Source organism: Gouania willdenowi, chromosome 4, assembly GCF_900634775.1.
Source record: "Gouania willdenowi chromosome 4, fGouWil2.1, whole genome shotgun sequence".
NCBI lineage: Eukaryota > Metazoa > Chordata > Actinopteri > Blenniiformes > Gobiesocidae > Gouania > Gouania willdenowi.
This window is the reverse complement of record NC_041047.1, coordinates 9,188,085-9,198,779: the sequence shown is the minus strand read 5'-3', so window position 1 is coordinate 9,198,779 and position 10,695 is coordinate 9,188,085. Positions and strand designations below refer to the sequence as shown.

Genomic DNA, 10,695 nt, shown 5'->3' with positions numbered 1-10,695 from the left:
TTGATGGCATTCGGTAGGAAATGTTAATTTGGACCTACAACCTAAATTCAACAGGAAGTCTGCAATTTTGAATTGCCAAATCTGGCATTTTCTCTCAATTTTTGGCCAAACCACACGGTTTTTAAAAGCATTCTCTCATAAAATGTTCAAAGTTTCCACTTGAAATTTGGGATTTATGTTATTTTATTAATGCTTAATTAACAGACTCACATACAAAAGGGAATGGATGAATGGATGATGGTGAATATTTCCTTTCTAGATCACAACGTAATAGTTTGACTGTGGTTTTGGGATGTGGATGGAGAGAAAACCACGCAATTATCAGTGAAAAGATCTGAGATTGACTTGAACAGATAACAATGAACAGGTACCGAAAATATTGCCAAAGTGAGTAAATGATTTCCAAATACATGCCTCCAAAGGTGTGCAATCCCTCACAGTAACACACTGGAGTCCCTCCCTAGCTTAACCTGCTCAACCTGTCTTAGAAAACATGAGGGCCTTACGCAAGTGAAGACAGAAGAGAACCAGGCGTTTTCTAACATTTGACGAAGTAGCTATAGTAGTGTAGTCGTATTTTAATAGTTTGAACTTTTATTTAAAAGTTAGAAGAGGAGGTGACCATGGATCCTCACACCACAGACGACCTTGAGTCTATAATTGAGACCATGGAGTACATTCCTGGACATTTCCACCTGGAACTTAACCTTAACTGTGATCCTGTGGGACCCGTGAAACTACGACATCGGAACACTTATTTGAAACAAGAAAGCTTACAGGCTGAGCTGGAAGCCGAGGTTGGATATCTACAATACGCTGTGAGGAATGTTCTGGGTCTACTGGCCTTTCACCTCGAACAGTTTGACAAGGCAGAGGAAATATTCAGGTAATTACATTTTGATTTCAAAATATGCAACAAATGGAGCCCATGAAAAGTATCATGTTTTATTAGATGTACTTAACTGTAAATTTGAATAGTGAAAAAAAAAGAAGAAGAAAGAACAGCAAAGACTAAAATTTCTTCTTTGCCTCAGGCTGAAGTAAACTCAAATAATGCAGAATGAGCAAATACTTAAAAATGACTCCATTATAACATTAAAGTAATCTCATATCATATAGAGCAGAGATTTTATCACAGTGTGGGCCTCAATCTGTGTATCTGAACAATAAGAAGAAGAAAGTGTTTTGTCTGTTATTCTGCCATTTTGTCTGTTTTTGGGGTCATTGGCTGTGTTTGAAATGGCTTACTCCATACAATACACTACAAACTCAATGAGTATATACTGTAATATGATTAGGATGATGACTGTTCCAACTGAAGTATATTATCAAGTTTCTCAAGATGCATTTCAAACCTACAATGACAAAAACCTGAAGCACACTGAGGCTAAATATCTCTGTTGATTATCCACCTTTGAAAATTCTGAAAACATTTTAGGTGAGAAAGTGACCAAGTAGAATATCAACATGTGATCATTTGATCCAACACATTTTATGCTGATATTTTGGTTCTTTTTGGAGACCCGCCATAATGCTACTGACAAAACATCCAGTTAACTTCAAAACAAGAGCCCATTTAATGACTCAGAAAGATCAGGAGAAACTGGTCCATGCTTTTATCTCCCGCAGAGTGGATTATTGTAATGGTCTTCTGACAGGAATCCCCGAAAAGAGCACCTACAGCTCGGGTCTTAACCAGAATAAAGAGGTCAGAGCACATCACTCCAGTTTTAAAGTCTTTACACTGGCTCCCAGTCACCTCAGAATAGACTTTAAAGTTCTGCTGCTGGTGTATAAATCTGTGACTGGGTTTGGTCCAGAATACATCAGTGACATGTTAGTCAGGTATGAACCCAGCAGGTCTCTCAGATCTATGGACACAGGTCAGATAGTGGAGCCCAGAGTTCACAGTAAACATGGTGATGCTGCTTTTAGTTGTTATGCTGCAAAGAAGTGGAACAAACTGCCAGCAGAGCTGAAGTCAACATCCAATGTGAACATTTTTAAATCAAAGTTAAAGGCACTTTTTTTCTCTACTGCGTATGATTGAGAGAGAGATTTTTGGTCATGTTGTTGATGTAATGTGTTTGTTGATGATTTGAATTGATTTTACTGATAATTTTAAATGTTCTTATTGATTTTAAACAATTGAATGTTTTATCATGTAAAGCACATTGAGTTGCCTTGTGTATGAAATGCACTATAGAAATAAATTTGCCTTTCCTTGCCTATTTACAAGAGCAAGAAGAGATGCTTTTATTTTGAAAAGGGGTTGTTTGATTTTGAACTTGAAGCCGGTCCCAGGACGATTCTACATTCAGCTCGCAATGCATCATGGGGCAGTTGAGTATGACTAGTGTGCCCACCATGCATACTTAAAAAATGTCCCGATACCGGGTATTTCTTGCATATTCAGATATTTTCATACTCTCTAATGTGGTGAACGTACTACATACTAATTTTGAAATCAGACTTGGTATGAGTAGTACGTTAGAATGACATTTTCAACACAGCCATTATGTGTGTATTTGTTGTTATTTCATCTATTTTTTGGTCATTTTGTGAATTTTTGTTGTCCTTTTGGCTGCATGTGGCACGCGGACCACCAGTTGCCCATACCATATCACCATAGAAATGCTAAGTTTATTTAGATTGTACCTGCTACTTTCTGAATTCCTCAATTGTTTTTCTTCTCAGAGGTATTTGTAAAGAAGACCCAGGGAACCTGAACGCTTGGGCCAACCTGGGCTACGTCTACGACAAGCTGGGAATGGAGTTGGATGCAGGGGAGTGTGTGGATAGGGTGTCCTATCTGATGGGTGTGGACGGTGGGGAGGCGTCCCAAGAGGAGACCAGACTGCTGGCTGCACGCTGCCTTGCCGAGCAGGCGTACGTTTATCCATATGATGTGGAGCTGGATGGCAAAGAGGACCTGAGGGAGAGACTGATGGCTGCCATTACACTCTACACCAGAGCCCTGGATTATGGAGGCACTTTGGTGAGAATTAAAATCAAAGCCCTGTTGTTAAACAAGCTCACGTGTAAGGTAGATGCGGGTAACAATGAGTATAAACCCTTCTTTGTTTCTGCGTAACCATTAGCATTTATCACAGTGTTTTTCAACCTTTTTGGGTTGCCTGAAATGTAATAAAATTAAAAAAAATACTGATTAAAATGAAATGTTTATATTTTCAAATTTTTAAAATGTATTTGTTTTTAATATGATTTTGCACAGTTAAAAAAAACCCAATACAGTATATAATCCAAGGATCCAAAGGATTTTTTGTTGTTGTCATATGTAGATTAAACATGTACTGTATATAATTAATGTCCTCAAATTCCCCGTTAAGCACTTAAAGAATAGAGTTAAAGAATAGTAAAATAAAATAATAAAAATAGGAAAACAAATCAAATAGAAAAACACCAGTATTATAAATAGAATACAGTATATACAAAACAGTAGAGACAATAATATCAAAGAAATAGATATACAGTGCAGGATGGGGCAGAAAGCTGAAAGAGCTTAAATATAAATTATTATTATTCAAATTAAAACCCCATGCATTCTCTAACAACTGTTTTCTATACTTTTACTTTCTCAAATATAAATCTAGTTCAAATAAAAAACTGTATAAAAATTGTCACTTTCTTCTCTAATACTGGCTCCTTTCTTCTCTGTTAAAAAAGAGAACACTGGATGCCTCTATACTGGCTAACTATAGACCAATCAGCAACCTTCCATTCATGGCCAAGATCATTGAGAAGGTGATTTCTTAACATTCAACAAAATATTTGATAAATTTCAGTCAGGTTTTCGTTCTCATCACAGCACTGAAACTGTTCTCATCAAAGTGATCAATGACATAAGGTTGAACACTGATTCTGGAAAAGTATCTGTTCTCATTCTATTGGATCTAAGAGCTGCATTTGACACTGTAGATGATACAATTTTGTTGCACAGATTGCAAACATGGGTTGGACTAAATGGAAAAGTAATGCAATAGTTTAAGTCCTACTTGGAGGAGCGAAGTTATTTTGTAAGCATTGGAAACTTTGAATCTGACAGATTACCATTGTCCTGTGGGGTTCCTCAGGGCTCTGTTCTTGGACCCCTTCTGTTTAGCCTTTATATTCTTCCTTTAGGACAAATTTTACAGAACTGTAAGGTTGATTATCAGAGCTACGCAGGTGACACACAACTATATCTATCACTGAACCCAGATGACTATGTGTGACTACATAGAAAAAGTAAACTGCTGGATGAGTGAAAACTTCCTTCAACTAAACCATGACAAGATGGAGGTGATTGTCTTTGGTAACAAGGAAAAGAGGACTGCTATCAGCAATTATCTTTAGTCTCGATCTTTAAAAGCTAAAGACCAAGTCAAAAACCTTGGTGTTCTGATTGACTCAGATTTTACATTCAGCAGTCAGATCAAATCTATCACAAAAATAGCCTTCTACCACCTAAAGAACATATCCAGAGTGAAAGGTTTAATGACTCAGAAAGATCAGGAGAAACTGGTCCATGCTTTTATATCCAGCAGACTGGACTATTGTAATGGTCTTCTGACAGGAATCCCCCAAAAGAGCATCAAACAGCTACAGCTGGTTCAGAACGCTACAGCTCGGGTCTTAACCAGAACAAAGAGGTCAGAGCACATTACTCCAGTTTTAAAGTCTTTACACTGGCTCCCAGTCAGCCTCAGAATAGACTTTAAAGTTCTGCTGCTGGTGTATAAATGTGTGAATGGGTTTGGTCCAGAATACATCAGTGAGATGTTAGTCAGGTATGACCCCAGCAGGTCTCTCAGATCTATGGACACAGGTCAGATAGTGGAGCCCAGAGTTCACAGTAAACATGGTGATGCTGCTTTTAGTTGTTATGCTGCAAAGAAGTGGAACAAACTGCCAGCAGAGCTGAAGTCAACATCACATGTGAGCATTTTTAAATCAAAGTTAAAGGCACTTTTTTTCTCTACTGCGTATGATTGAGAGAGAGATTTTTAGTCATGTTGTTGATGTAATGTGTTTGTTGATGATTTTAAATGTTCTTATTGATTTCAAACAATTGAATGTTTTATCATGTAAAGCACATTGAGTTGCCTTGTGTATGAAATGTGCTATACAAATAAATTTGCCTTGCCTTCTGCTGCTGTTTTTCAGATCCCAGTTGAGGAAAAGAAAAGCTGGTATTTTAAAATGGCCACAATATACTTAAGGTACAGAGCGAACAGCAGAGGATTTTTAGTCATTGAGAGGAGAATGAAAATACTGACTGTGTTTTGCCTGCACAGAATGGATGACCTAATAAAGACTGAGGAGGACTCTGAAAACTGCAGGCTCTCACACTACAACAAGGCACTGAAGCTTCTGAAAGAAACGCTGGGATCAGATAAAGTTCAGCACAAAGGTGAGAACATGCAGAACACACCTTCATCATCACATATTTACACAAGATAAGTATGCTAAATAAACTACAGCCAAATATGCATAGTGTCACTGCTGCATTCAGTGTTTCCATTAAACTAAATACATTTAGGATTCACTCATTTTCAAAGTAAGAATTAGATCAGTGGTTCTCAACCTTTTCAGCCCGCGACCCCCAAAACTAGGTTCCACAGACTGGGGACCCCCACTGTACCTGAAGGGCACAGACATGAACATTGAATAACAGTCATGTGGAGACAGGGACATCTATAAGGGGGAATAAAGAGGAGAGATTTTTGGGGCTTTTAAACCCTTCGACCCCACTTTTCCCACCTAATGTCGCATATGTTGACCCATTACTGTCACTTTTAACCTCTTTTCAACATAATTCATGCTTCATTTTTCCAATTTAACCACATTCATAAATAAACTAATTGTTCCTATAATTGTTTCAATATTGACACTTTGGACCCTTTTTACCACTTTTTGTGTGTTTTTTTGGCCACTCTAATTTGCAACTTTTAATGTTGACCCAAAATCCATGCTTTTTTTTCCTCCAATTTAACCACATTCACGATTTCTCATGCCCATTATTTGCCAGTTTAAATAAATTGTTCCTACTTTTTAAATTACATTCCAAAGATAAATAGAACAATGGACCATCATTTTTCTGACTTTATGGATGGGAAAAGTGGGGTCGAAGGGTTTAAAAGCACTGCAAGTGTCTTGAAAGTGGAAAAAATGTGCAGAAAAGGTGAAGAAGGGATAAAAATAGGTTAAAAGATGGCATGTTGGATGTAGTTGCAGAACAAGGGTAAAAATGAACAAAAATATGCTCGAGTTGTTTCTTGAAGGTATCTGGCCACCACCTCCCAGTGTCATGTGATCCCAAATGGGGTCCTGACCCCAAGGTTGGAAACCCTGGATTAGATTTATTAACAGAAAATAAATGTAATAAAGGTTCTTAAACTGCTACAACAATAAATGGACATTATCTTTATAAACAAATCATTACATTGTATTCTTTCTCTCCTGCCAGCTCTTGCCTGGTGTTACATAGGTATCATGTTGGAAAGGAAAGATACGTTTTCCTCTGTACCCATGGCCATACACGACTGTGGCTACTCGGCATCAGATCCACTGTCCTGCTATGGAACTGTAAGTAATGCTTAAAACACACAGTGTTATGGTTTCTCAACAAATATCAAATATATCTAAAAAAAAATGTGATGAGCAATGATTCCTCATCATTTATTCAAACCTTTCTTCATATAAACTGTTCCCCAGGGATGGTTAGTGAATTTCTCCATTGTGAGATCAATAAAGTATACAATAAATAAATAAATAAAAATATAACTTTATTGAAACCTGAATCGTCCTTTATTTCAAAACTGTAACAACATTGGCCAGCAGGTGGTGCTGTTTACTTTTGAATTGACATGCCCAGCTCTAATAAATGAGCTTAGTAAGACAACTAGACTTAAAGTGTTTAAACCTTTATGTCCAGTTGCCTCAAACGAGCTTCCAGAATGTAATTATTTATTTAATAAACAACTTTTGTTTCTCAGCATTTAGCCTGTGGTATGATCAGGAATCAGGATATTTATTTGAGTTATGAATGACAAAGTATCCTTGCATCCTTGAATAAGTATCCTGAAACTTTTAATAGGATAAATTAAATGAACGATGGAGCTATTGATAACATTAGTACACCACCCATGGCTCTTTTTAATAAAAAGTTTAATCTAGTTTAGTTTTTTGGGTAAAGGTTCTATGGACCCCCCCAAACATTTTTTATTTAATTTGTGCATTCGTAACAAAAGTGTGTATAATATATATATATATATTTTTTTTTTTTTTTTTTTTTTCAGGCAATACATATGGCCAGTGATGATGCATTCCTCTTGAACCTCCTGGCCAAAGTATTTTATCTACTTGGCAAACATGAGATGGCCACCGGGCTCTGCAACATGGCGCTAAATGTGTTGCCAGATCCAGAATTGAACTGGCAAGCTTACTGCATCAGAGCGAAGGTACAGCAGCAAGCCTCGATTTACATTTCCAAGCCCCCTTTGGCTTACTAGTACTACTTTTTTCTTCACTGATAAAGGGCACTTTTGCACTAGTAAACCAAAATTGATTGCATGTATTCCAAATTTGACAAAAAGACAAGCACGATCAAAAAAATAGAGACAATTGTTGGACATGTAAAATAGACCAAATCTACCAATAATTGGATATCCTCCAAATAACTAATTTATTAGATAAGCCTTTGATGACACAGATGTGTATGTGTTCTTTCTTTTCAGATCAATATGATTTTGTACATTAGAGACCTGGAGAAGGCAAAACATGGCCTTGGTGGTTTCCCAGAGCGACAGAATCTAACTGAGGCCAAGAAGGACTTGGACAAAGTGCTCGCAGCACACCCATGTTTACGGACTCATTTAGAAATGGCACAGGTAAAAGAAAACCAGCATGTAAGCAGAGGAGCCAATCACAAAGAGGGTTAATAAGGCGTGATTATTCCTGTGGTTTCTATAGGTCTACTACTACATGGGTGTAGACGCTCTGCAAGAAACCCTTTTGGTGGATGAGAGTGCAATAAACAGTGCTTTGGTGAGCTTGTCACATGCTCTCCAGTTTGAAATGAGTGACATGCTGCCCGACCTGCACATACTCAGAGGACGCTGCCTCCTTCTGAAGGGCGAGGAGCAGAATGCTGCCGACTGCTTTAAAATGGCCATGGAGTTAGAAAGACCCGGAAGTCAAGACCCGACGGCCCTGAGCAGCCTGCTACAGTCCCTGCTGGTTTTATTCATCCAGGCCGGACCGGACCCCGTCCCTGCCATTAACCAGCTGGAGCTGTGGGTGCACAAGGCAGAGGAGAAGTACCCACAGGACGTAGTCAGAGATGAACTCAGGTGTCTGTACAGGACTCACACAGAGGAGGTTACAGAGCTGTCACGGGTTTTGATCCAGATGGGACGCCTCGAGCTTGTTAAGAGGCTCCTGGACACTGTGGTGCCCAAACAGTTGGCTAAAAAAAGACTGGCCAGAGCACACTCATACGCATAAAGCTATGGTGTGACTTTTATCATGTTTTGATATAAATTATTGGTGCAATTAGGAAACATGTAGTCATCTTTTTTGACAAAGTTACTCTAATACCAGTGACAGCATTGACCCTGGTCTTATAGTTTAAGCCAAAATACTTGTACCATCTGCCTAAGAGGTTAATTGGTTATACTCTCCGATGCCACTAAGCATTAGATCAGCAATACATGACAACAGCAGCTGTTCTGGCAATTTGCTATCTTCTCACAGTTATAGGAAGGGTTGCTAATCGATCTATAAAAATATAGTATTGTCCTACATATGTACTTGAACAAAGTACAATACAGTATTTATTTAAACTACCCTTCCCATATCAAAGTGATACAAGACCAATGACTGTGAGAAGGCTTCAAAAATACAAACCTATGGTGAAAACAGCACAAGTTTATCCTTAAGATGCCTTCACACCAAACACGACTTCCATGACTCTGGCGACTAGATTACATTCAAAATCATCGTAAATGAGACAACATCAAGCGACCTCCCTTCAAGCGATGCGACTGGCGCAATTCCAGCAACTTTTTCGCATGTTCTGAGACGCTGGAAGTTGCTCAAAGTGGAAACATTTGAACTTTTGACGCGACTTCGAGTGACGCTGTGTTGCGACGTCCAATTGGCAATGAGTTTCTCCCCACGTCACTCCCCCGGCCGTCACTGTCTATAGACCCAGAGGCTGCAGCGGGAGTGCTGTACACTTCCTCAACTTACTGGGGCCAAAATGAAAGTGGCATACTCCTTGAATAAGTAATGAGTGATTACATTCTATAGTAACTCCGTAAGTTGATCATTTGATACCCCACAGTACATTTGGTGCTGTCTATGATTAGTGCTGTAAACGTATGGCCGGAGAAGAAGTGAGCAGCTGTCTCAGATTGTATATACTTATTTCATTGTTTTTATTTGTTGTTAATAAGACTTTTTCTTCAGTTAATTGTTTTTCATTTTGTTTTTGTAATGATAATAATGCTGATAATAATAATTGTGGTAATCTATGTAATACCTCAGCAAAAAACTTCTCCATATTTTAATTTATTGGTTTGCAAGTTAAATTCTTTCCTCAGTTTGGCTTGTGTATGGATAATTATTTGTAGGTGATGTTAGACAATCTCTGTATTGTAATGCATACTCTTATACGCATACTTTTTAAAAATATGCCGAGGGCGGCATATCACAATTGTTAACTAAATTTGCACTAACAGGAATTTTCTATGCTTTAAAATATTTATTCCAACTGCTGCTTTCACCTTCTACTAATGTCATTAGTAGAGGTCATTGCTATAGTATTAAACAGCAGTAGAGCTTTAAGTCCTTGTTGCACTGATGGCTAGCACATGCTAATCCACATCCACAATGTTTTGTGTCAAAAAAATAAATAAATAATTCTACTACAAAATTGGTGTAATTGAGCCTTGCTTTTTAGTTTATTTACTACACTATTCTTTGTTACGTTAGTTTTATTATGACCGTTTTGGCAACCTTCAGTCAAAATTGCGATTGATCACCTTCGGAAACCCATTGACATAGGGATACAAATGGCAACTATGGCGTAATTATTATTGGAAAAAATCTGTTGCCGTTGTAATCATAATTGAATGGTAATTGAGTTCAGAAAAATTACTTTGTAAATGTAATTGCCGTGAAAAGTGTATTAAAAAAAAAAAAAAAAACCTGTCAATTTTAATTTGTTTAAACGCAAAACTTGCTTTGCTGAATCAATTAATGATATTACTGGTGTTATCTGGTGTCTCCTACCTCTGGCCTGGCACATGGCTGGGACATGTGTCCTCTTTTATTACATTGTGTGACATTTGTGATAGTCAGGGTCAAAAACATGAGATCATCAAGAGATAAAAACATATACATATTATTTGGGTCAAAGCAAAAGTTTATATTTAAGAGTATTCCTTTAATTAGAAGTTTTACATTTAAAAATCAAACTATCAGCCATTGTAGTTAATTAAAGATGACATTTACTATTGATTTACAGCAATATGAATTATGTACAAGACTACGATTGATGTATTATTATTTATCATTTAGGGGTATATTGTGTCTGATTATTTGATTGATTAGGTAAATGTATGAGTTGTTTAACGTGTATTAAGTTTAATATTTAAAATAGAATTATTCTCATTTGTTAACGATTTG

At 37.4% G+C, this 10,695-nt stretch overlaps 1 protein-coding gene across 1 annotated transcript; it reads left to right on the top strand.

Annotated features, from left to right (window-relative positions):
- Positions 1 to 459: 459 nt before the first annotated feature.
- ttc22 (tetratricopeptide repeat domain 22) lies at positions 460 to 9,907 on the top strand. Its single transcript, XM_028444570.1, has 8 exons — positions 460 to 886; positions 2,698 to 2,998; positions 5,167 to 5,222; positions 5,298 to 5,413; positions 6,470 to 6,588; positions 7,302 to 7,463; positions 7,740 to 7,892; positions 7,975 to 9,907. Exons 1-8 carry the CDS (start codon positions 624 to 626, stop codon positions 8,506 to 8,508), a joined length of 1,704 nt encoding a protein of 567 aa, XP_028300371.1. The 5' UTR covers positions 460 to 623; the 3' UTR covers positions 8,509 to 9,907.
- The last annotated feature ends 788 nt before the right edge of the window (positions 9,908 to 10,695 follow it).

Excerpts from the sequence above, each read along its gene's own strand:
- ttc22 (XM_028444570.1), top strand. The coding sequence starts at position 624 with ATGGATCCTCACACCACAGACGACCTTGAGTCTATAATTGAGACCATG. Across the intron at positions 887-2,697 it reads AAGGCAGAGGAAATATTCAG|AGGTATTTGTAAAGAAGACC; the intron begins GTAATTACATTT and ends TTTTCTTCTCAG. Across the intron at positions 7,893-7,974 it reads CTCATTTAGAAATGGCACAG|GTCTACTACTACATGGGTGT; the intron begins GTAAAAGAAAAC and ends TGGTTTCTATAG.